General features: G+C 41.0%; 1 protein-coding gene across 1 annotated transcript in view; it reads left to right on the top strand.

The window, feature by feature from the left end:
• The window catches only part of wdr33 (WD repeat domain 33), a 30,109-nt gene extending 6,353 nt beyond the window's left edge, over positions 1–23,756 (top strand). The window contains 22 exon segments of the mRNA XM_036555881.1: positions 973–1,195; positions 1,285–1,353; positions 1,464–1,568; positions 2,213–2,308; positions 2,414–2,565; positions 4,441–4,538; positions 11,668–11,684; positions 11,686–11,795; positions 13,016–13,170; positions 13,269–13,347; positions 14,177–14,287; positions 14,427–14,521; positions 14,607–14,693; positions 14,993–15,132; positions 15,327–15,476; positions 15,852–16,616; positions 17,634–17,697; positions 18,237–18,507; positions 18,662–18,727; positions 19,130–19,287; positions 20,851–21,048; positions 22,672–23,756. Of these exon segments, the coding sequence (XP_036411774.1) occupies positions 992–1,195; positions 1,285–1,353; positions 1,464–1,568; positions 2,213–2,308; positions 2,414–2,565; positions 4,441–4,538; positions 11,668–11,684; positions 11,686–11,795; positions 13,016–13,170; positions 13,269–13,347; positions 14,177–14,287; positions 14,427–14,521; positions 14,607–14,693; positions 14,993–15,132; positions 15,327–15,476; positions 15,852–16,616; positions 17,634–17,697; positions 18,237–18,507; positions 18,662–18,727; positions 19,130–19,287; positions 20,851–21,048; positions 22,672–22,838 (3,357 nt within the window). The 5' untranslated portion in view covers positions 973–991 and the 3' untranslated portion in view covers positions 22,839–23,756.
• The last annotated feature ends 285 nt before the right edge of the window (positions 23,757–24,041 follow it).

Raw genomic sequence — 24,041 nt, 5'->3', positions numbered from 1 at the left:
GGCAGTGACTGTAGAGAAGAGAAAATATTCACACTGTTAGAAATAAAGGTTCTGTGCCGGTACATTTTTGCGTTCATCAAGGTACAAACGATGTAAATGCTCCCTCAAAGGTACAACAGTGGTTTTAAGGTCCAATTGTGAACCGTTAACAGGTTTTTCCAGGTGAAATGTATGCATTTTGTACATTTTCATAACCTAATGTTTTAAACAGAACAGTAAAATAAAAAGCCTGGAGATGAGACGGGGTGTGTGGAGTCAGTACAACTTATAATTTCAGTGGATTATGGTATAGTTATGTTCCCTGACCAAAGGTACTGAGATGTACCCTTGAGGGTCCCACCCCAGTGACAGTTTACTATCTTTGTTTCTGAGAGTGCAGAGAAAACATTAGAAGCTCAGAAGGTATGGGGTTACTGGGTGTGGGCTTGTGATTGTTAAAATTCCTTAAGAGGATTATAAAAAAAATAAAAAATTACAAAAGTTTTCAAAAGATGCCAGCAGTCAGAATTTAGTGTGTTGACAGCACGTACCTGTTCAAATCTTTAAACGTTTGGTATTGTGTTTTTTTTGGATAATGAAGTTTTGTTTACATTTATACATCCCTCCACTCATGCATCCTGGTTGGGGTGTGGTTGTAAGCCTTTTATTCTGAGCTGATAAATTAGCGATAGAATATCAGAAATTAGTATGTTTGGACCAAAAAGGTCTGTTGGGTATTGCAGGATAAAAAAAGTGTGGCGTTAGATTGACAAGTCAAAATATAATGAGTTCATTTGTGCTATAAAATCAAACGCTTGCATTTGACATTCACGGTCTACTGTTAGGTTTTCCTAATTCAACTCGGTCATTCCAGTTTGTCATTTTCCATTCTAAATAATGACTGGTGATGCATGCATGTTCTAAAAATATGTGCAAACCAGATGTTTTACAATAAGCCAATGACACGACCTGATCATTCACATCCACCCACAGGTGTAGCTGACTGGTCACCATGGCGACAGAAATCGGCTCTCCACCCCGGTTTTTCCACATGCCTCGGTTCCAGCACCAGGCGCCGCGGCAGCTGTTCTACAAGCGGCCGGACTTCGCTCAGCAGCAGGCCATGCAGCAGCTCACCTTCGATGGCAAGCGCATGAGGAAGGCAGTCAACCGCAAAACTATCGACTACAACCCCTCAGTCATCAGATACCTAGAGGTACTGGCAGAACTCCAGCGTCTATCGCCTCCTGCAGTATTGAAAAACGTGAAGATATTCCTCATAATTTCTTCATTTTTGTCCCACAGAATCGTCTCTGGCAGCGTGATCACAGAGATCTCCGTGCTATTCAGCCAGATGCAGGTTGCTTCAATGATGTGAGTGCTTACTTTGGCTGGATATTTTATAAGCTTTTAAAATTATGTCTGGAAGTTTACGTTTGAATAAAAGTTTTAATTCCCTGCCAATTCTGTTTGTGTCTCTTTAGCTGGTCCCCCCTGTTGGTATGCTCAATAACCCCATGAATGCAGTCACCACAAAGTTTGTCAGAACATCCACCAATAAAGTGAAGTGCCCTGTATTTGTTGTGCGGGTAAGTTTTGTTCACTGCAGGGTTCATAGCCTGTATCAGTTTGCATTTTTGATGGACTGAAATCTAGATTTTTCAGTTGATCTAGGACTAAACAATGAAGACCTTTCAGCTGGTCTAGGACCAAAAACAGACTTCTCAAAAAAATAAAAAACACCTATGATGGTTGTGAATCTGCAAGCACTCACATGCCTGACATCTCAGTGCTTATATTGACATTGTTTTTAACATAATTGACAATTTCTTGAGACTGTTGCAAGTTGTTTTTCTTGGCGAAGGTATGATAAAAACAAAACTAGGGGACTTCCATTGACAGCATGTCTTAATTTCATGTCTACAATTCTCAACAGCCGTATTGGAGCGATTCACAAAAGGCTCTTTGAGGCATGTAGGTTTCGCTCTGCCAGGCACTAGTTTGTCAGTGAAAGTATGAACATATCAGCTCTGTTTTCCTGCTTGAGTGAAGCATGTTCAGTTCTTCTTTTCTGCTTGTGAAGGCTTTCATTGAAATGTACAGTTTCTCCAGTTCTAGTTTCTGTCAGTGAACTAAGATATTTTGGGGCAGTTATGAAGCTCTGTTCTCATCTATGTCTTCGTTTTCTTCTCTTTTTTTTTTATTATTTTATTTTTATTTTTTTTAAATGTAGTGGACCCCTGAAGGCAGGCGGCTCGTAACAGGTGCCTCCAGTGGGGAATTTACATTGTGGAACGGCCTTACCTTCAACTTTGAGACCATTTTGCAGGTAAAGACGGACGGTGCTTTTTGCCAGCATTATTGGCTAATATAATGCAAGAATCGGCTCTTGGACATAATTATACTTACTCTTACCTCTCTACACCTCTTGTAGGCTCACGACAGTCCTGTCAGGGCAATGACCTGGTCTCATAACGACATGTGGATGTTGACTGCTGACCACGGAGGCTACGTGAAGTATTGGCAGTCCAACATGAACAACGTCAAGATGTTCCAGGCTCACAAGGAGGCGATTAGAGAGGCCAGGTCTATACCCAATCTACCATTTTCTGTAGTTAACCCAAGCCTGTTATTGGCCCTGCACTGTCAGGGAACTGTCTGTAGGGGGCTCCCCTCAGTGTTCTTAGTTTTTATATACTTCTCCCTGTGCTGCTCAATGTTGATGTCCATAATTATTGATACGTGTATGTGTGTGCTGTTGCAACACTGCATTGATTTGTCACCTGTGGCTCATAAGTTATGTATCCTGGTTTTTTCAATATATAATTCATTACTATTGTACAGAAAAGGTATATTTTTCACTTTTTTTAAATAAAGTATTCACATTTATCTATATTCTAAGGTCATTATAATCCCAGCTTAGGTGCAAAGACTAACAGAGAGACACACAGGGACAAAGTGCTTTTAGGAGGGTTTGTTGGACCCTCTGTATCGGAGGGTGGACACTGGTGTCCCACTTCCACTCATACAGTTAATTTCACACTGGTACATTAATGGGGAAATTGCTGTTCTACCCCTTGGCCAGCGGGATCTGCCATGCTCGTAGACTCTTTGAATAAAGATTACTGGCTTTAAATAAAGATTGCAAAAATAAAGGTTAATAGAATAAAGATTACCATTTTCATGTAAATAATACAACTGTCATTGGGGGGGACAAGTGCACGTGCCTCTCACATCACAGGGACATCCAGGGTGACCACTCGCTGCTATTGCTCCTTTTTTACACTTCAGGCCACATAGTGGGGGAAACACTGACAGCTGATCAAATAAAGTTGACAATTTTATTTATTTATTTTTTTTCCTCTAGCCATGCATTTATAACCAAAGTGACACATGGGTGGAGGTTAAATATGATGTGAAAAAAAAAGGCCCTTCTCGATTTTTCACACTTTGGGTGGGCTAGTTTTAGCTGGCTTTCAGTGTTTCAACTTCATTTAAAAAAAAAGTGTTATCCATGTAGAGGCAAGTTGATTGCGGTCAGTAATGGTGCTGTAGAGAGAATCAGAAATTGGTGTCATCTTGGACACTGTTGTGAGGTGTTTTCTGGCATAGATGAAGTATATTTATGCACAACCCTAGAGCTTAACATGGAACAGAATCCAATAATTGCAGAACAGAAACATGCTTAAATGGACAGTGCAGAAAACAAAATATGTAGGTCATGCCTTATTCTAGCTGAGGCAGATTCTGAAAACACATGAATTGACTTGGATACATTTCAACTAGAAGGTGTTCTGGCAAGTGAAGGACTCTGGTGTTCATTAAGTCTGGTTTCCATTTATTATTTACTTTTAAAGCAACTGTTCTGTCAAGAAACCTGATATTCCTGACATTGAATGAAAGTGAATAGTCGCCACTTTGAGGTAAGCAAATAGTCATGTTAATTGGTGGCTACTACCTTCCATTCATTGTCAGCCATGTTAGCAGGCACTGTGGACTGGAACCTTTTTGGTTCCTCTGCTTCCTTTAGGTCTGGTATTCACAGTATGGATGTGGAATTCAACCACAGTCTCATGTTCGGAAGCAGAGAGATGACGTTTGATAAGTTTGTAGTGTTATGGGAGAAGAGTTTGGCAGTGACTGTGAAGCTGAAGATAATTGGTCAGTTTTCTGGACATGGTAAAGACTAGTCTAGCTAAATTGCAGTGCCAGTGCTAAATTACCATGGGGAAGATTTAGGGTTAATCTGAGTCATGGAAACTTTCCTCTGCATTATTTTTTTGGGCCAGAACTTGAGAATCAGCTCAGTCTCTACTCTTTTATGGCATGGCTGATAGGGAGACACTTGAGACAGTGAGAAGACCCACTCAAAGCCTCTCCCAGAGTTTGGGGGTGTCTCAAACCCTCAAAGAGCTGCTTTGTTATCCTTCATTATTGATTCTTTCCCTGCTGTGTCTTCAGTTTCTCTCCTACGGATAATAAATTTGCCACTTGCTCTGATGACGGAACTGTACGCATCTGGGACTTTCTGCGCTGCCACGAGGAAAGAATCCTGAGAGGTATGTTTATGATGGACTTGTACACACAAACACTTTGTGCCAGCAAAAAAAAAAAACACACACACAAATACACACACATCAGTGCACCTTATCATGGACTCTTGAACGTTTGCTGGAAGTTTCTCATTTGGATGGTTTTCTTATACTTTTTTTCTTGGCTTCCATGTATGCTAGGTGAAATATAGATGTGATTGACCTTTGCCTGATTTCAGTCTTTGTATTTTCATCTATCTTGGTAATTTTTGCTTTGGATTTTTGGCGGTTTCTCTTAGACAAACATTTGTCCGTTTGAAAAAGGTTAAGTTTTCCTTGTGTTTTTGGTTCCTTAAGATTTTATTTTCCCTTTTTTGAACTGAAATTGCCCAACTTTAAAGCATAATCTACATCACAGCCCACAGACCCATCTCTGTGGTCCTGGAGGGCACAGTACAGCACAGTTTGGTGATTTAGTTGAATCAGGTGTGTTTGAGTAGGAGAATCACCAAACTGTGCTCTGGCCCTCCAGGACTGGAGTTTTGCGCCCCTGCCATAAAGTTACTTTAGAATATTTTGTGTTTTTCCTGCTAGATTTCATTTTTATGCATAACAAAAACCCAAACTCCTCCAAGGTACATGTTTTAGTATCTTAAAAAGCAGGAATTTCTCTAGTTGTTCTTTAGCAGGTACCACAGTTAGACCCAGCCATTCTGTCTGAGTAATCAGAAAAAAATTATCTGGGTTGTTAGTCATTTTTCCAGCATGTTAAATCCAGCATAAATAGTAATTGTGCATAAAAATGTGCAGACCTGCTCTCTGTAGAGTATTTTAACTTATTTTCATTTAGAAAATCAGCAAAATGTCATTTGACCAAACCTTTGTATAAGACTGTACATGTTTTTAGAATATAGTGTTCATCATTTATTGAAAATGACGTAAGAACCATACTAGCCTAATAAATATTGAGATTTTAGGTTAGCCTGACTTGTGTTACCTGCCTAATACTCATGACATTAAAGCTGCCCAGTGCAATGTTTAGTTCACCAGAAGAGGGGAGGCTTTATTGAGCGAGAAAGAAAGTGTCCCCAGTAAACCACTTTTACGTTAAAGCCTTGACTTGACACTCCTACCTTGTCAGTCCACCTTGTAGATGTAAAGTCAGAGATGATAGCTCATCTGCTGCTGCACAGTTTGTGTTGGTCATCCTCTAGTCCTTCATCAGTTGTCACAGGACGCTGCCCACAGGACGCTGTTGGCTGGATATTTTTGGTTGGTGGACTATTCTCAGTCCAGCAGTGACACTGAGGTGTTTAAAAACTCCAGCAGCACTGCTGTGTCTGATCCACTCGTACCAGCACAACACACACTAACACACCACCACCACGTCAGTGTTACTGCAGTGCTGAGAATGATCCACCACCCAAATAGTGAGGGTCCATGGGGGTCCTGACCACTGAAGAACAGGGTAAAAGGGGGCTAACAAAGTATGCAGTGAAACAGATGGACTACAGTCTGTAACTGTAGAACTACAAAGTGCACCTATATAGTAAGTGGAGCTGATAAAATGGACAATGAGTGTAGAAACAAGGAGGTGGTCATAATGTTATGCCTGATCGGTGTATATTAGCATACTTTGTAATTGCCTTATTGTAGTGAATAAAATTGACTAATTTTACATTCACTAATTACTGAGACCAAGTACCGAAATCTGCTGCCTGTCTGTCACGATTAGCGGTACCGGTGTTATGTACATATCAACTCATGGCTGTTTAAATTGGAACTACATCTGCCTCCATTTTAGGGTTTAAAAATGCAGTAAAATTAATGAAAGGTAGATATTTCAGCACAGCTGCCTGAAACTTTCTGCTCTTCCAAAATACAATAAATGCCAATATTTCAGATATCGGTTTGAAATATTGGTCAAATCTAAACATCTGTCTGATGCCAACAGTTATTTAAAGCAGTTAGCTGCCAATACCGATATGATTCAAATTTTATTGAGCACACCTGATCAGTTGTGTAAGGAACTGCAAATTTTAAAGGTTTCAAAAATGTCTATTTGAGTCAGTTGTTGATTGTAATAAAGCACTTGTTGAGGTAATTAAGCACCATCACTGAAGGACATTAGTGTGCTGTGGTTGGTGAGAATCAAGGCCCACAGGTTGTATTTACCTGTACAGTTATAAAACCTGCAGGTTATAAAAACCTGTGCAAAGATGATGGCATATTTTCCATTTTTTTCCAGTATCTTAAGCTTAATAAACACAAAAACATGGAAATTGAGCACTAATATTTGCCGAAATACATTGTGTTCTCTGTAAAGAATGTTAACTTATTTTTTCACTCAGAAAATCACCAAAACATGTAATTTGGTCAGGTTAAAACATTTGCATAAGCATGTCTCTTTGTAGTCATCGGTGCAGTTTTGTGTGTGTTTTTTTTTTTTTTCTGGCCCTGTAGGTTATAGAATAAATCTAACTTGAATCTTGCTTTGGAAAACCTTTTAAAAAAATGTGTTATTACTTTAATTTTATTTGTCCAGATCTTTGTCCAGCCTGCTAGCGTCCGTACCGCCTCCATGTTTTGGCCCTTTTCTCAGTCATGTGTCATTACAATGTGGTGCAATCACACAACACTGACATTCCAGCCTCATTGTGCTCTCAGTCTACCTGATTGTAATCCTTAACGTCAGCATAGACCTGTAAAGACCATGACCGTGGTCCTACATTCAGTACGTTCACTCAAATTCTGTAGTGAAAAATATGAAAGAGTAATGGACAGTATTCTTTACAATAGCAGTGGTGGTCAAAGCACACAGATCCGGTGCTTGAGTGGACGTAGATGCCCTTAGTGAAATATTACTCAAGTAAGAGAAAAAAGTGCTCTGTTTATATTTTTAATCGAGTTAAAGTTTAAATGTGCTTTAATGTCTGATATTAACCCCTTAAATGACCTGGGCCCAAAGTTTTATTACACACTTCTATAACCTAAGAATACACACTTAAAACGCTTAGGTCTTCAGGGGTTCTTTAGCAAAGAAGATGGTTCTGTATAGAACTATAAACACTCAAAGATCCATTTGCATGAATAATTGGGTCTCTGCGTGGTGAAATGGTTCTTCAGATTGATGAAGAATGTGCTGTATATGGTTTTTGAAAAGGGTTCTATATAGCACCACAAGGGGTTCTGCTATTGTTGGAATATCAAGCTTGTAACAAAAGAAGAACCCTTTCCAGAACCATATACAACACATTCTCCATCAATCTGAAAAGCCATTTCAGCATGCAGAGACCCATTTAATCACGCAAATGGTTCTTAGTGTTCATAGTTCTATATAGGACCATTTCCTTTAATAAAGAACCCTTAAAGAACCATCGTTTTTTGAGTGTAGCTCAAGCAGTTTGCATTAATGTCCCTGTAGTTACTGAAAAATGAGCGTTCGTATGTAATAAGCCTGGGATTTTAAGGGGTTAAAGTACTGTGAGATTTAACAATCCAACATTTCTCCTCTTATATCTTCAGGAAATGGATAAAATCTCGCTCCTTTTCCAAACTCTTGGGATATCAGCTGTCTGATTTTTAAAATACCCCACACAACATTACGGCATTTTCTTTAATTCTTGTCAGAGGTGCACTATGATTGTTTTGGTTTATTTGTGAGAAAGCATCATATTCTTTTGTGTATAATGGAAATTCTAGTTCTTCACAATATTTTGCAGAAAGTAGAGTAAAAAGTAGAATATTTTACTGTAAAATGTGTGGAGTGGAAGTAAAGTCTAGAAAATGGAAATACTTTATAAATGTACAGATACATGAAATACATTATTAAGTACAGTAATGGGACCCATTTCATTACTGTCAACTGATGTAAAGTAACATGCACAACAGTTAGATTTAATTATTAGATGAATTTTGAAATACATAAAATGCAATATTCACCAACAAACAGACGTTCTGAAGGCCAGAACACACTGACCAACACCAGCAATGCAAACAAACATTTGATTGGTGTGCCATACCTGTGTGTGCTTGATAGAAGAATCTAGAACAGGGTGTCCCAGTCTGTTTCTCTTAAGGGGGCCAAAGTGCAATGTTTGTGGTCAGGCTGAGGGCAAAAAATGAAAAAACTATGTACAAATAAAGATGGTCGGTAGACCTTTTTAACAACATTACACTATAATTTGCTACAAAAAGACACAAAATACAAATTTGAAAGGATAATCATTTTTTATATGTGGTATTAATTTTATTCTCTCCCTGCTTGAGGGGTTTGGCTTCCCTTTGAGCCAAACCGTTTTGGCCTGTGGAGCACACTCTGGGCTGCCCTGCTCTAGAATGTCTGCTCCCCATTCACACTTTTATTGGCCCTGTCAATTCTTTTTATGGACTAAAAACAACTACAACGTTTAGAATGGGGGCTCAGCTCTGGGCCTGGAGGGCCGGCGTCCAGGGCAGTTTGGTAGTTTCCCTATTCAAACACACACCTAAAACCTGACAGTTAACAGAGCTGAATTGGGTTTGTTTGAGCAGAGAAAACACCAAACTGAGCTGGACACTGACCAGCATGTGTGGCAATATACTGTTCCAGAATATGAACTGACAGGGCAAAAGAGCCAGTGTGAATGGGAAGACCGTTCTAAACCACTGTTAAAAGGGAAAGATCATTCTAAATGGTGTGAATCTGGGAGAACGTTCTAGAGCACTGAATTGAGAGGAAGAGCATTCTAGAACACTGAATTGAGAGGGAGAGTATTCTAGAGCAGAGTGGATGTGGGGGGCATTCTAGAACACTGAGTTGAGAGGGAGAGCATTCTAGAACACTGAGTTGAGAGGGAGAGCATTCTAGAACACTGCGTTGAGAGGGAGAGCATTCTAGAACAGAGTGGATGTGGAGGGCGTTCTAGAACATTGAAGACTGACTCGGGAAGAGTATTCTAGAGTAGTATGAATCAGGGAGAGAATATTCTAGAACAGTGTGGACAGGAAGAACGTTCTAGAATACTAAAAACAGGAAGTGCATTCTAGAGCAGTGCGAATGGAGGGTTGGGGGGGCATTTAGGCATCTTGGAACAGTCCTACGGTTTTATGGCACCTCAGTCAAACGTTTGGGTTTGTTGGAGTTGGTTGGACAAAAATAGATTCTAGTACATTTTTACAAAATACCCAGTTCTTCTGATGGTGTATTGATTATCACTTTGGACGCCAACTTATCAAAACAGTTTAATATGGTGTAAAATAATTTGTTTTACCTTGCCTAAGCAAAAAGTCCCTCTCTGCCCAGCAAAAATACACCTGCAGTGACTAATATTGGTAGTAAGCAGGAAGATAGGAGGGAAAATCACACACCGCTGCCAACAACCAGGTTTAACCAGTAACATTGAATGTTTTCTTGGATTTTTTGGGGGGCTTTTTTCTCAAATTACAGCACTACAGCGCAGAGATTAAACAACAACTGTTAAATGCGTGTAGACATTATAAGATTTTCTTTTGTACTCTGCACTGTTGGTTTACAAAACCACTTAAGTAACTCTCAAAATAAGCTTTGAATAGTATGTGTACTTTTTATTTATTTTACTTTGCACTAGTGGTTTTAAGATCTACTGCAGTAAGTCTTGAAATAAAGTTTGTCAGTATTATGTGCAGTAATTTGCAGGTTGAGAGCCCAGCAGTACTTTCAGTATTATATTTCATTTTCATATTCTCTCTCTGAGTATCACTTTCATATCTGTCTCACTCACTCTCTGGTTCACTGTCTCACTCTGGTTTACTCTCAGGTGTGCACTTAAGCTCAGCACTGACACAGAAAACTGTTCCGAGGGATTTAGAGCATTCATTGTCGCCGACGGAACAAATTGGCTCATGTTTTTAAAGACTAAATTCTGTAATTCAGTGAATTATTGTTCTTTTGTTTTTTAAACAATTTCTGCACCATTTTAAATGGCCAGCTGCCCTTTACATTTTCATGATGAATGGACTAAGGTAAATGGTCCAGAATTACTTGGAATAAAATCTTACAATCGCAGACATATAAGATTTTCTTATGACAGCGATGGTACGCAGTGTCCATCATACTCTTTAATCATTTTCGTTTTATTAATCCAAATATCCACAGTACATTTAGACTTTGCTGATGTGAAATGAGTGTATTTCAGTTTTGTGTTGAATATTTTTTATTTTACTTTGGTTTAATTCCTTTGACAGTATGCTATGTGGGGAAAATGCCTGTTGTGTGCAAAACATTAAAGCTAACGTTGATGAGTCAGTGACCAAGTGTGTGCAAATTAAGTCCAGCCCTAAAATAATCTGTGATCATTGTCAGCTAAAGAATGGTTTACAAATATATTTGTGACACATTTTGCAAGTCAGTTAAGAAGAGATGTGTTCAGAAAAATGGGTTGAAAATTAACACCTGCAATTAAAGGACACCCCCATTACATGGGCATAACAGCGTTATGCCCATATAATGGAATCTGAGTCTAACCTGGATTTCTCTATGGGAAAAATTAATGAATGCCGTTCATCCATGTAGCAGTCAGAATACAAATTATGCTACATACATGCTACAAGCAAGCTAACACTCCTGCGCTCTAAAATGACGTTGCATGAAAGTCTACTTGTAAACTACGACACTGTTTAATAACAATGCCAGCTGCTCAAACTGTAGTCTAAAACTGCCATTTGACAAATTTGGCAGAGCTTATACTGGTTTGTGTGGGGTATTTTTGTGGGGTATTCAGTTGCATTGCATGTAGTATGTAGCAATTCATATTTCACCCCTTATTGACCTCATAATTCAGAGGATCCGGCGCCATTCGGAGAAAAAAAAAGTCCTTTTGGCAAAACGGATCAGGTTTGGAACGTTTTTGTTTACCACAGGGTGCAATAGGGAGTGATTTTCGAAAATGCCATTCGTTTCTGTCATAGAGAAAACCAGTTTAGACCTGGAGTTTCTAAAATGGGAATGACACCAACTACAGAATGATGCATGACAGCAAAGGTCTGAAAGATCGGATGTTCGTTCTTCATAGATTCAGTATGAGCAGTTGCAGTTTTTGGTGATTTTTATACCTGTGTGTGAAAATGAGTGAAGAACGAGGGATGGACTGTTGACCATGTCTGTTTCTGACTCTGTTCTCCTCCCCTCGGTGTTCAGGCCACGGAGCAGATGTGAAAGTGTGTTGACTGGCACCCCACCAAGGGCTTGGTGGTGTCTGGCAGCAAAGACAGCCAGCAGCCCATCAAGTTCTGGGACCCAAAGACTGGCCAGAGTCTAGCAACATTGTAAGTTTGAGAGTTTAAGTGAGAACAGGGTGGTGACGCAGTGTTTGTGCCTCTATAACACACAAGGCTTCAGAAATTGAGGTGCAAGGCCAGAAGCCAAACTTTGTGATGGGGAAAATGGCACAGAGTTTTTGTTTTAGATGGCATGATGAATCATGGGAGTTATCAAAGCTACTTTCGGCGCTAGAACTGTCACGTAAACGTAATAACCTAGTATCTTCTTATTTTAAAAAATCTTTTTCTTGCTTCTTTCTTTATTTGTTTCATTTGAATCTGGTACCTGCCCCTTTGATTGTGTGAAGGTGATCTTTTGGATTTATTTTAATTAAAAGACAAAAAGGGTGTAAAATATGCATTGTACCAGTGTTGGACAAAATAAGAATATAAGCAGTTTAATATTTAAAAAGGGGGGTGATAATGTATATCATGTTTGTACATCAGCTGTGAGAATATGACTCCTTTTGTTACATTATAATCCCATTCAGTTGCAGTATGTACCAGCATAACTTAGCTGTAGAAACTAAATGTAAATTTCTATAATAAAAATAACTAAATAAATCACTTTAAAGCATCACTCACAAATAGATGGAAAAAATTCCAACTACAAACTTGGGCAAAAGTGCTAAAGCAAAAATGAAGTGACATTCCTCAGAATGTTACATGTGAACATTTCATAACGAACAGACCATTAACGGTACTAGAAAATGAATAGGGATACACCAGTGTGGGAATTATAGGCTGACGCCAATATCCCGCATTTTTCATGAACTATGCTGATAAACGTTTTATAACATGTAGAAATTGGGACTAATTCTACCTGGATTAGCATTACAAGTGTATCTTGTTTCTGTAGGGTTACAAATGCAGTAAAATGAATAAAATGCAGGTATTTTGGTGCAGTAATCCAGCATCACACACACATTCTGTCTGTTCTTCCAAAGTACAGTAAATACATCAAATCAGTTTGAAATATCAGGCAAATCTAAACATCTGTCCAATGTCAGTTTTTATTTAAAGCAGATGTCTGCTGATGTTGATATGATTCCAATATTATCATATTTCCCTAAAAAAGTCTTTTTACTTGTTACATTAATGTACCAAGTTAGTCAACAAGAGTTAGCTGAGAGATACTGGTAGACTATAAAGAACATGATGACAGCAGTAAAAACTGGCAGTGGTCAAAACTGTAGTGAAAGTTTGTTGCTTATTGTCCATTTCAGACATGCCCATAAGAACACCGTAATGGAGGTGAAGTGGAACCTCAACGGCAACTGGTTGCTGACGGCGTCGCGTGACCACTTATGCAAATTGTTTGACATCCGAAACCTTAAGGAAGAGCTGCAGGTTTTCAGAGGCCATAAAAAGGAAGCTACAGGTACGAATTCAGTAGTGATTACACGTTTTCTTGTGCGCTCATGCGTTTGTTAATGTTTAAAGGTGTTATCTGACACTCCTCTTACCTCTTGATTTTAGCTGTCGCCTGGCACCCTGTCCACGAAGGCCTTTTCGCCAGCGGAGGCTCCGATGGATCACTGCTGTTCTGGCATGCAGGGTGTGTAATGGTGATGAACACCTACAGCCACCTAATGTTTCATTAGTCATACAATATGATAGTAATTTCACATAAAATGTGGTAGAAATATATCAGCCTTAATTCATTTGAAAGGCTTGTTAGTGCTACTTATAGTCAAAATCCAAATCCAGAATTGTCTTCAGAATAGAATATAGTGCATAGTAGTTCTACTGTAGGGCGTCCAGATGATGCCTTTGCAGGTTCTTAAGCATGCTTTTTATTGTTGTCTGTGGAGAAACACACCATGACTGAAAGTGTGCTATCCTGCATAGCACTCTTCATTTTTATACGGCATGTTTAAGTAGTAAAAAAACGTCAAAAGTTAGTTTTGGTGGTTTTTGAACACACCTTATTGTAACACACCTCTTTACATTGTGTTTTAATTTCATGACACATTGAGCAAAAGAAATGACCCAAAATGACTGGTTCCATTGCCTTACAAGGAGGCATGATGGGACATCCACCCAGAACTCATGGCAATATGCCAGGCATGGGGAACATGCATGTTGTCAGGAAGAAAACCGTTTTTGTCAGTTTTTGACATAATCTGAAAATGCCTGTTGCCCTTTATGTTGTGTTTAAATTTCATGACGTATGGACCAAAAGAGATGACCCAAAATGACTCGGAAAAAAGTCTGGTTCCATTGACTTACATTAAAAGTAAAGAAGGTTTTTCCCTTTTCCTGTAAAGTTGTCATTTTGGACATACAAGGTTTTCTTCCGACAACAGCAATATATATCAGACACCCTCATGTTTAAAATGGCGATATCTGAAAATCCCATAAAGCTGTAATAACTCTGTTGACAGGGTGGAGAAGGAGGTTGGTGGTATGGAGATGGCACATGAGGGCATGATCTGGAGTTTAGCTTGGCACCCTCTTGGCCACATCTTGTGCTCAGGGTCCAATGATCACACCAGGTGTGTATGCTATTTAGTGTGTTTATACACATGGATGTAGTCAGTAATGTGTGTTGTGTAAAAGAATACAGTCGTAGCAATATTTAAACCCTCCTCTGAGCTGTGCTGATAGACTCAAGCTGTTTATTATCTCCTTCAGCAAATTTTGGACCAGGAACCGACCAGGAGACAAGATGCGTGACAGATACAACCTGAATCTGCTGCCAGGAATGTCAGAGGATGGTGTCGAGTATGGTGAGTAGTCTTAGGGGATCACATACAGTTCTGAGAAGGCAGTGTTGTAAAGCTTTGGCTGAGTGTCATGTTCTGGTGTTTCCAGATGATGTGGAGCCCAACAGTCTTGCAGCCATTCCTGGCATGGGGATCCCGGAACAGCTGAAAGCAGCCATGGAGCAGGAACAAACGAGTGAGGACCAGACAGACACAGAACACTAATTTAATATTATACCCTGTTTAATTTGAATGTTAAAACAATAATTAACTTTATAGAACTGCTTGATCGGTACAGTAAAAACCTAATATAAAAATCTCATAGAGCTTGGAGTATAGTTATTGAAAATGCTCCGCCATAAATTTTTCAGGAGCGGTTTAATTCTTGTGGACAAATTCTTTATTGTTTATTGTTTGCACACTACAAGCATTTTCATAGCTGTGATTTTTCCTTTGATGAAGTGGAGACTGATATGTGGGCTGTGTGATCACCAGATAAAGAGGCTGCACCAGAGGCAGAGATGAGCATCCCAGGGCTTGACTGGGGAATGGATGAGGTCATGCAAAAAGACCAGAAGAAACCTCCAACGAAGAAAGTTCCCTATGCAAAACCTATTCCTGCACAGTTTCAACAGGTAAGACAGGCTCAGCTAGCCAGAGTGTAGTAAAGAAAATCAGTTTTCAGCAAACCTATCCCAGTTTCAGATGTTTATATTGAGCAGTTATGATGGTGTAAAACATGCAAGCACACAATGTTTAGAACTTGACTTCAGTAGACATTTTTAGTGGTATGTAATGTTTTCTCCATCCCTATTGTTTTGCTCTTTAGGCGTGGGCAGAGAACAAGGTACCAGCTATAGCTCCTGGTGAGATACCCAAAGAGAGGAAGGATGAGAAGGTGGACGGCAAGAAGAAGACTCAGGCTGAAATAGAGCAAGAGATGGCTGCGCTGCAGTATACGAACCCCATGCTGCTGGAGGTCAGTACAAGCACAGCCATGCTGCTCTCATTCTACTCTCTCTTTCAGAAAAGATAAACAAGTGCCAGGTAGTACAGGGTGTAAAATGCAACCGAGGCATGGATTTGAATATGGCAATTCAACTGTGTCGATTTTTAATTATAATCGATGTAATAATAAGGTGTGCACACATTTTAGCCAAAATAAAATTACCTGTTTTCAAATGCAAACATACAAAAATGCTTAGTGATTTTATTGGTCATATTCCACTGATGTGTAAATAGTATGTCCAGTCACATTTATGTATTTAGTATATTCTTGAAATAAATTTATGCTCCTAGTTTGTTTATTTATTTATTTGTTTATTTGATTATTCATTTGTTTATGTTCCTTCAGCAACTAAAGATTGAGCGAATGGCGCAGCTCCAAGAGCAGGGCATTCCGCCTCCTGCAAGCCAGCCAGGAGCCATGCCCCCATTCCCTGGCCAGGGTGGTCCTATGCCACCCCCTCCACAAGGCTTCCCTCAGTCCGTGCCACCTGAGCAGATGCCTCCCCACAACATGCCTCCGATGGGTCCGGGTGGAATGCCTGGTCCCTTCATTCCTCCAGGCCAGATGGGTCCTCCAGGGCCTCCACCTCATCAAGGTCCTCCACAGGGCATGATGGGCCCCCATGACTTACACGGACCCCCACGTCATCCAGGACCTCACAGAAACATGGGTCCCCAAGCCCCTCATGGTATGCCACCAGGACCGAGGGGTATGCAGGGACCTCCTCCAGGTGGGATGCCCCAAGGGCCCGGGGGTCCTGCAGGTGGCATGATGGGACCACCACCACGGGGCCAAGGACCACCGCAGGGAGGCATGATGCATCAGGACATGCGGGGGCCTGCACCCCATGGTAATATGATGGGCCCTCAGGCGCCCATGCAAGGAGGCATGATGGGACCTCCACCCAGAACTCATGGCAATATGCCCGGCATGGGGAACATGCATGGAATGGGACCTCCTCCTGGAGGAATGCATGGGCCCCCAAACAATATGCAAGGGCCCCCGGGTAACATGCAAGGTCCTCCGGGCAACATGCAGGGTCCTCCTCCATATATGCAGCAGGGCAAGCCGCCGCACATGGCTGATGGAAACAGAGGACAATTCAATCAGGTGATGAGGGAAGAGAAATGGGGCCTCATCAATATACACTGATCAGGCATAACATTACGACCACCTCCTTGTTTCTACGCTCGTTGTCCATTTTATCAGCTCCACTTACTATATAGGTGCACTTTGTAGTTCTACAGTTACAGACTGTAGTCCATCTGTTTCTCTGCATACTTTGTTAGCCCCCTTTTACCCTGTTCTTCAGTGGTCAGGACCCCCATGGACCCTCACAGAGCAGGTACTATTTGGGTGGTGGATCATTCTCAGCATTGCAGTAACACTGACGTGGTGGTGGTGTGTTATTGTGTGTTGCGCTGGTCTGAGTGGATCAGACACAGCAGTGCTGCTGGAGTTTTTAAACACCTCAGTGTCGCTGCTGGACTGAGAATAGTCCACCAACCAAAAATATCCAGCCAACAGTGTCCTGTGGGCAGCGTCCTGTGACCACTGATGAAGGACTAGACGATGACCAACACAAACTGTGCAGCAGCAGATGAGCTATCGTCTCTGACTTTACATCTACAAGGTGGACTGACAAGGTAGGAGTGTCTAATAGAGTGGACAGTGAGTGGACACAGTGTTTTAAAAACTCCAGCAGCACTGCTGTGTCTGATCCACTCAGGCTAGCACAACACACACTAACACACCACCACCACGTCAGTGTTACTGCAGTGCTGAGAATGATCCACCACCCAAATAGTACCTGCTCTGTGAGGGTCCATGGGGGTCCTGACCACTGAAGAACAGGGTAAAAGGGGGCTAACAAAGTATGCAGAGAAACAGATGGACTACAGTCTGTAACTGTAGAACTACAAAGTGCACCTATATAGTAAGTGGAGCTGATAAAATGGACAATGAGCATAAAAACAAGGAGGTGGTCATAATGTTATGCCTGATCGGTATATAAACAAATTTATGACCATTTAAAATAGTACATGCGGTCAGTTCAGTGATTGTATACTTTGAGTCTGTTTAGAGGATTAAACAGTCTTGATGTGAATCTTTGTGAATGTCTTTTAGGGACAGAATTCCGGCCCTCAGTCGATGATGCATGGAATGGGCCAACAAGGTCCTGGAGGCAAAGGTAAGGCTAAGTGACCACATGTGTAATAGACCACCAGCACAAAATAACTGAAGTCTGTGGAACCTATGGCTGGGCAATATGTCCAAAAATCTTTTCCATGTTATTTATTTATAATGATTATATTTCTTAAGCCAACTGTAGATCTGAAAAATATTTTGGAAATTAAAAGCTTATTCTGGTGTGATATTTAAAATAAAATTGCCATGAAAGTATAACTATGAAAAGACTAATTTTCATCGTTGTTCTAGTTTGTTATTAGTAAATAACTAGACTACCTCCTGTCTGTCTAGTGAGCAAACCTAGTGTACTAAATTCGCAGTTGCTCAAAGTGCAAGACTGCTGTTTATAACTGATTGAGGAACATTAATGACATTAGTTTAGTGAAAATATCTCAATTTGGTTTAATGTTAGTGTTTTATTATCCAGGCCTAATGGAACCTTTTTGCGTTAGTATGTAAAATTGTCTGAAATATAAAAATCTGATGTATTTATCTTCGTCTTATCCATTTTTTTATTTTTTTTTCTGTTTCATTATTAAGATGGGCCTCGAGGACCACCGAACCACCACATGGGACCTCCTCCTGACCGACAGGGCCCTGGGGGCCCAGGCGGACAGGGCCAAGGCTCGGACGGAGGCAGCCAGTATTGGGGTGAGGAGGGTGGCTTCCAGGAGAACTGGAGGAGAGGGCCTGGTGGGCCAGGACAGGACTACCATGGGGACCCCAGGGGCCACCGTGGAGGCTCAGGAGGACAGTGGGAAAACCAGGAACGGTTCTCTTCACATGATGGGGAATACGGTGGACACGACAGGTGCGCTTTACTCAATGTTCCTGTGCCTCAAAATGACTGGGTGCGATTGCTGTTAGTCGGTTCCAGCAAAGGCTATGGTACATGGTGCCTGTCAGTGTTTAGATATAAGTACAGAGAGAAATGTGTTCAAATTCTGACTTGGGTTTCCTTGCAGATATGATGGGTATGAGGGTCCAGGGGAGGAGTTTGACCAGAGGCAGAGGCGGCCACCAGATGACTCGTAAGTACGACGTGTATATTTATAAGTGGATGCTGTTACTGAGGCCGATTTACAAAATGTGCAAAGATTACAAGTCACACTGATGCAAAGTGATGCTGTAGTTAAATGTAGAACTTGAGAAATGAGCATTGTTTTTAAGCAAGTAAACAAAAATGTAACACATGTTAAGTGCAGAGGGTTTTTAAAGAACAATTAAAATAAATAAATAAAGGAGAGCGATTTACTATAGAAAGGTGTTACCCATGCAAAAGAGTCATGTATACTGCAAAATATCAATATTAAAGACTGCTGTCTGGATCAGTGTACATGGAAAGTTTGGCAGAAAAAGCAGTAAAACCTTAGCGCACCTACTCCAAAATAAGCTGCGGAGGTTGAGGATTGATGTGGGTCAAATTCCTGTAGTTACAGGAGAGGAGGTCCAAGCGGTCGCGGAGGTAGAGGAGGCTACCAAGAGGAGTATGGAGGAGATGAAAGCTTTGATTCTCAGGATGAGATGGGCCAAGGCTGGGGAAACGGAGGAGGAGGAGGACGAGGGAGGCGTGGAGGACCACCACGAGGAGGTCAGACTCATTCACATCATCCTGGTAGCCGCATAGCAAGCGTCCATCCATTCAGTATGAGGTGCCATGTTTGAACATGTCATCTCTCTTAGGTGGTGTAGGAAGAAAGGGGCTTCTGCCAACTCCTGATGATTATGGCCCTCACTACGAAGGAGGAAGAAACCAAGAGGGTTGGGAGGGAGGGCGAGACCCAGGTAGAAAAACAGAGAAAAGGCAGGGAGGGGTGGGTGGGTGTTGATTCTGTGAAAGTGTAGACAGATAGTGTTCTGACACCACCAGAGCTGAAGCCTTTGTCCCCTTTCTTATATAAATGAGGAAATTGAAGCTGTAGTGGACCAGTATTCAAAATACTGTTCATATTTACAGTCAATAACTGGCAACCCACGTTTCTAAATATAATCTTTAATGGTGGGCAATGAAATTGATAGAAGAGTAGATAACACATGGAAAATCAAAGGTGTGATTCTCCATCCAAGCAGGAATGCCACTGCTATACTAATAAAAGTATTAGGGCTGTCACTGTCGATTACATATGTGTAGTTTAATAATCTACTGAATTTTGTTTGTTTGTTTGTTTGTTTGTTTTTTTATTATTTATTTATTTATTTTTAAGTGCAAATAAGTTACACATCCTCTACTGGGAACAAAGCTTATCTGCTGAGCCGTTTGGCCTATGCTTTGTTATACGTGCAGTTTATAAGAATTTAATTTTGCTTCAAACACATGCAATTTTACGGAGCCCTGCTGGTGACATCCTGTATAAATACAAATAATGTGTGGGAGCGAGATCCTAATGCGTGGCCACAGCTTAGTAAGGCTTAGTTAGGATCTTGTTCCCACACCTTACTAAGTCATGACCACGCATCAGGATCTTGTTCCCACTCCTTACTAAGTCATGGCCATGCATTATTTTTATTTATATGGCATGTCACCAGCAGGCCTCCATACAATTTGTAATTACAAACGTGCATTATGTTCCTGCTGGTGTGGGTTTCATCTTTTCCAATTGATGCTCACAAAAGCAACTTGAGTGCTCATAGCTCCCCCTTGTGGACAGTCTGCTAAGCTTTATTATGACATGCAGAAATCCTGATTATCATCGAGCAGCTGTGACAGCCCTAAAGAATTGTACATACACACATTATTAATATATCTATAAGAGTATTCGGGCAGGACCCTAACTCTACATTTGTCTACTACTGTAAGTCAGCCTGGATAAAAGCGTCTCCTAAATATGTAAATCTTCTACAGTAATCGTGTCAGATTTTGCTGTGTATGTCATGGCTGTGTAAAATTAATCAACGATCCATGTTGAGAGTTTTAACTTGTCTTTTACTCACTGGACTTCACTGCACTCCAGTGCGGTATCATTCTCATCCACAACAAGATGTTAACCGTCGGTTGTTGTTATTATCGGCCTACAAATCCTGTATCCGGTGCATCCCTGTCCTCGACCACTGGGGAAATAGTGCAGCTTGTGGTTGGTCACTGTTGTGCTTTGTTTGTCCAGGCTGAAAAGTCAAGCTCTGTTGTACTGACCCCGAGTTAAACTTGTGCCTGCAGGTCATGACGGCCATTGGGACAGCCAGCGAGGTGACCACTCCATGCATGACGGTCAGTCTCCAGCCAGCAGGGAGCGCTCCTCTTCTTTGCAGGGGATGGATATGGCCTCACTGCCTCCTCGCAAACGGCCCTGGCATGACGGGCCAGGCACTGGAGACATGGACTCACCCGGCGGTGGACCTGATGACCGAGGAGCAGGTGAGACGGATGTTAAATGTCTCTCTCTGTTGCGTTGCTTTATTACAGGTTCTAGAAGTTTGCAGAGCTGTTTAACAAACTGAAGGAGGGATTCTATACATACAGTTTTGATTATGGTTATTTGAATTTCAACATAAACAGATACTAAAATGTATTTGATTTCTTGCCTGGATCTTTCTACTAGACTGACTTGGCCCGCGGATTAATCCGATTTTTGCAAAATGATTATTCAAATGGTCATGTAAACACCACACTCCAATCTAGAAATCCTATTTAGAAATCTGATAAAGAGGCTGGATTTTAGCTCAGTAATCAGATTTCTCAGTGCATGTAAACTCTTACTCCGCTTTCTATTCTATCCGGATTTCTCAGTATGCGCATGCGTGAGAACAGACGGTGGATGTCGCGTGACGCAGCAAAACATTTTTGAAGCAGCGCTGAAACCAAACACAAAATAAAGGATTTAAATATTCTTCATCTTCTAGATGATGTATGTTCATATTTTCAGATAAAGTGGCGCAATGTTTAAAAAAAAGTTGACATGAAGTTTGAGTTTTATGTTACGTTTACATCCCGTCGTCTTCTGTGAGTTTCGTGGCTGGTTGCGAAGCAGAAATCCGATTACTGTCTGACTCATGTAGACCCGGAGTTTCCCCGTTATCTGATCACTCAAGTACATGTAAACACATTGATCAGATTTCTGACAATCTGATTTTCTGCAGTTATCGGATTATTAAGTGCATGTAAACACACTCATTGTTGAGTTAAACCCATGTTTATTGATCACTTGATTAATCATCAAAATAAACAGTAGATTATTAAACTACACCTATATAATCGATAGTGACAGCCCTGGTGCTTTTTAGTATAGCAGTGGCATTCCATTTGACAAGGGGCGTTTTTTGCATACAACTGTACGTCTGGTAAACCTCTGTAAACATTTTCTCACCTGCAGTCCAAATCAATAAGCTTGGATGCTTTCATAGCCCGACAGTGCAAGAAGGCTCTTGGTCTGGGGATTCATAACTGTATGCGAATATAGAAAAAAGCATTCAGTTTACATTTGTGTTAAATGTGGTCAAGATCGGTCCCGGACCACCTTCGAATGGTTCGAGTGATACGATCGTAATCTGCTCACAGCGCGTCCTGGGGGTGTTTACACCTGGCTTTTCATGCGCTCAACTGAAATCCGAACGTAATCCGATCACCGAAAAATGCATGTTGACACAGCCTAGTAGTTTCACATAAAAACAAAAAATGAAATAAATTGTGTTCTGTAAGTTTGAGAGAAGTTGCATGTGTGACAAAACTGAGAGTGTCAACACGAGTTTATGATGCACCTCATGTTAAGCAGAAGAATAACAGAGGTGTGCAGTGTAAGTGACTCTCATAGGCTACCGAGATAAATCACTAAATCAACCAGATGATCCGGTATGGGCACACATTAAATGAATATTAAACATTGTGTTTTTGTTAACAGTATGACAGTGACTTGTTTACATATTTGTATGCTAATTATTTATAAATTAACATGTTTTGAACATGTAGCAACATCTCAATCTTAAACAGTGAATAATGTCTTTGCACTCTTCTCTCTCTCTCTCTCTCTCTCTTTTCCCCCAGGTCGGCCACCACGAGAGGATGGTGGTTATGGCCCTCCATCGAGGGGGGGTAGAGGTGGGTGGGGTCGTGGTGGGCCCCCTAACGCAGGAGGTCCAGGTGGCAACCCAGGTCCAAACACAAGGCGCGGGGGGGCTCGCGGTGCACTGAGAGGGGGCCGGGGTCGGTAGGAGAAGTTACACGTTCCCCCCGCCTTCCAAGGACTATAGGGGATACTGTGGGTTACAACGAGGACGGAGACCAAAAGAGCCACATGCAGCCACTCTAGCAGCTCTGGCTTTTCAGTGGGTTTACGTGAACGTCTCGGCACCATGTGGAACTCCTTTACGGCAGTTTGGATCCTCCTTGTCCAATTTGTCCAGAGGCTGTTGTGACTCAGCCTCTTTGTGCCGATTGGTTGCGCAGACGGTAATGGGAACATTTCATTGGTTGAGGCCCGTAAGCTAAGGCTTCTTTCAGCAGTTCTCGCACAAGCTGACTGGATGAATTTGATCTTGGACACTTTATGTGCATCACTGATTGACCTGTTGCGCATGGATTGTATTCCTTTTGGGGCCGTCAAATAGTCTCTCCCCAAAATATCCCTCCAGTGCACCATACAGCCAGACTCCAAGCTAATGCAGCCATGTTTTGCTCTGCTACCCATCTCCCATCTAAGCTTTAAGGAGCACTCTGACAGTGTGCACTGCTGAAGCCCTCACCTTTAAAACTCCCATTTTCCAAACCAGTGACTGAAATAAATGAAAACTGGACTTTTAAAACATTTAGTTCTCCACATGCTGAGCTCCTCTTGTTTAATTTCATTTTATGTAAAATAATGAAAATAATTCTGTAACATTTACGGGGCATCTCCTGCGTCACGAGGCTGCCTACTTTGTGTACATTTTGTCAAAAGATTCATTGTTTTGTCTGTTTTTGTATGAGACTACAATAGAAGTTGTGCAAGATTTATAACAAAGCATCAGTTTTGTCATTTCTTTGGTTTCAAACAGTTCACCCCAAATCTGTTTTACAGTCTGAAGAAGAGTTTACATTACAATATTGGGAACATTTGAGTTGAGAAGTTGATCCTTTAGTTGCTGCTATTACATCTATATTAAATAATCTGCCCAGAGTACTCCTTCGAGTCATCTAATTCTAGTTACCTCAAAGTCCAGTTTCACAATTAACACAGACATTTGGCTTTATTACAAGGAATGCTCTGATATCCTGATACGAATATTCAAAATACAGTACTGTGCACCATCCTTCATTTATTAATTTCCAGCCAAAACGGACGTTAAGTATACGTTATTCGTTTTTCAGCTTTGGGAAGGGAAATATATATAGCAAATATATTTGGCAGAAAATTACACAGAAGCCTCAACAACTAA

The sequence above is a fragment of the Colossoma macropomum genome, unplaced genomic scaffold (assembly GCF_904425465.1).
Source record: "Colossoma macropomum unplaced genomic scaffold, Colossoma_macropomum, whole genome shotgun sequence".
Classification (NCBI taxonomy): domain Eukaryota; kingdom Metazoa; phylum Chordata; class Actinopteri; order Characiformes; family Serrasalmidae; genus Colossoma; species Colossoma macropomum.
Note: the sequence above shows the minus strand (reverse complement) of the source record. Positions and strands in the feature narration are given on the sequence as shown.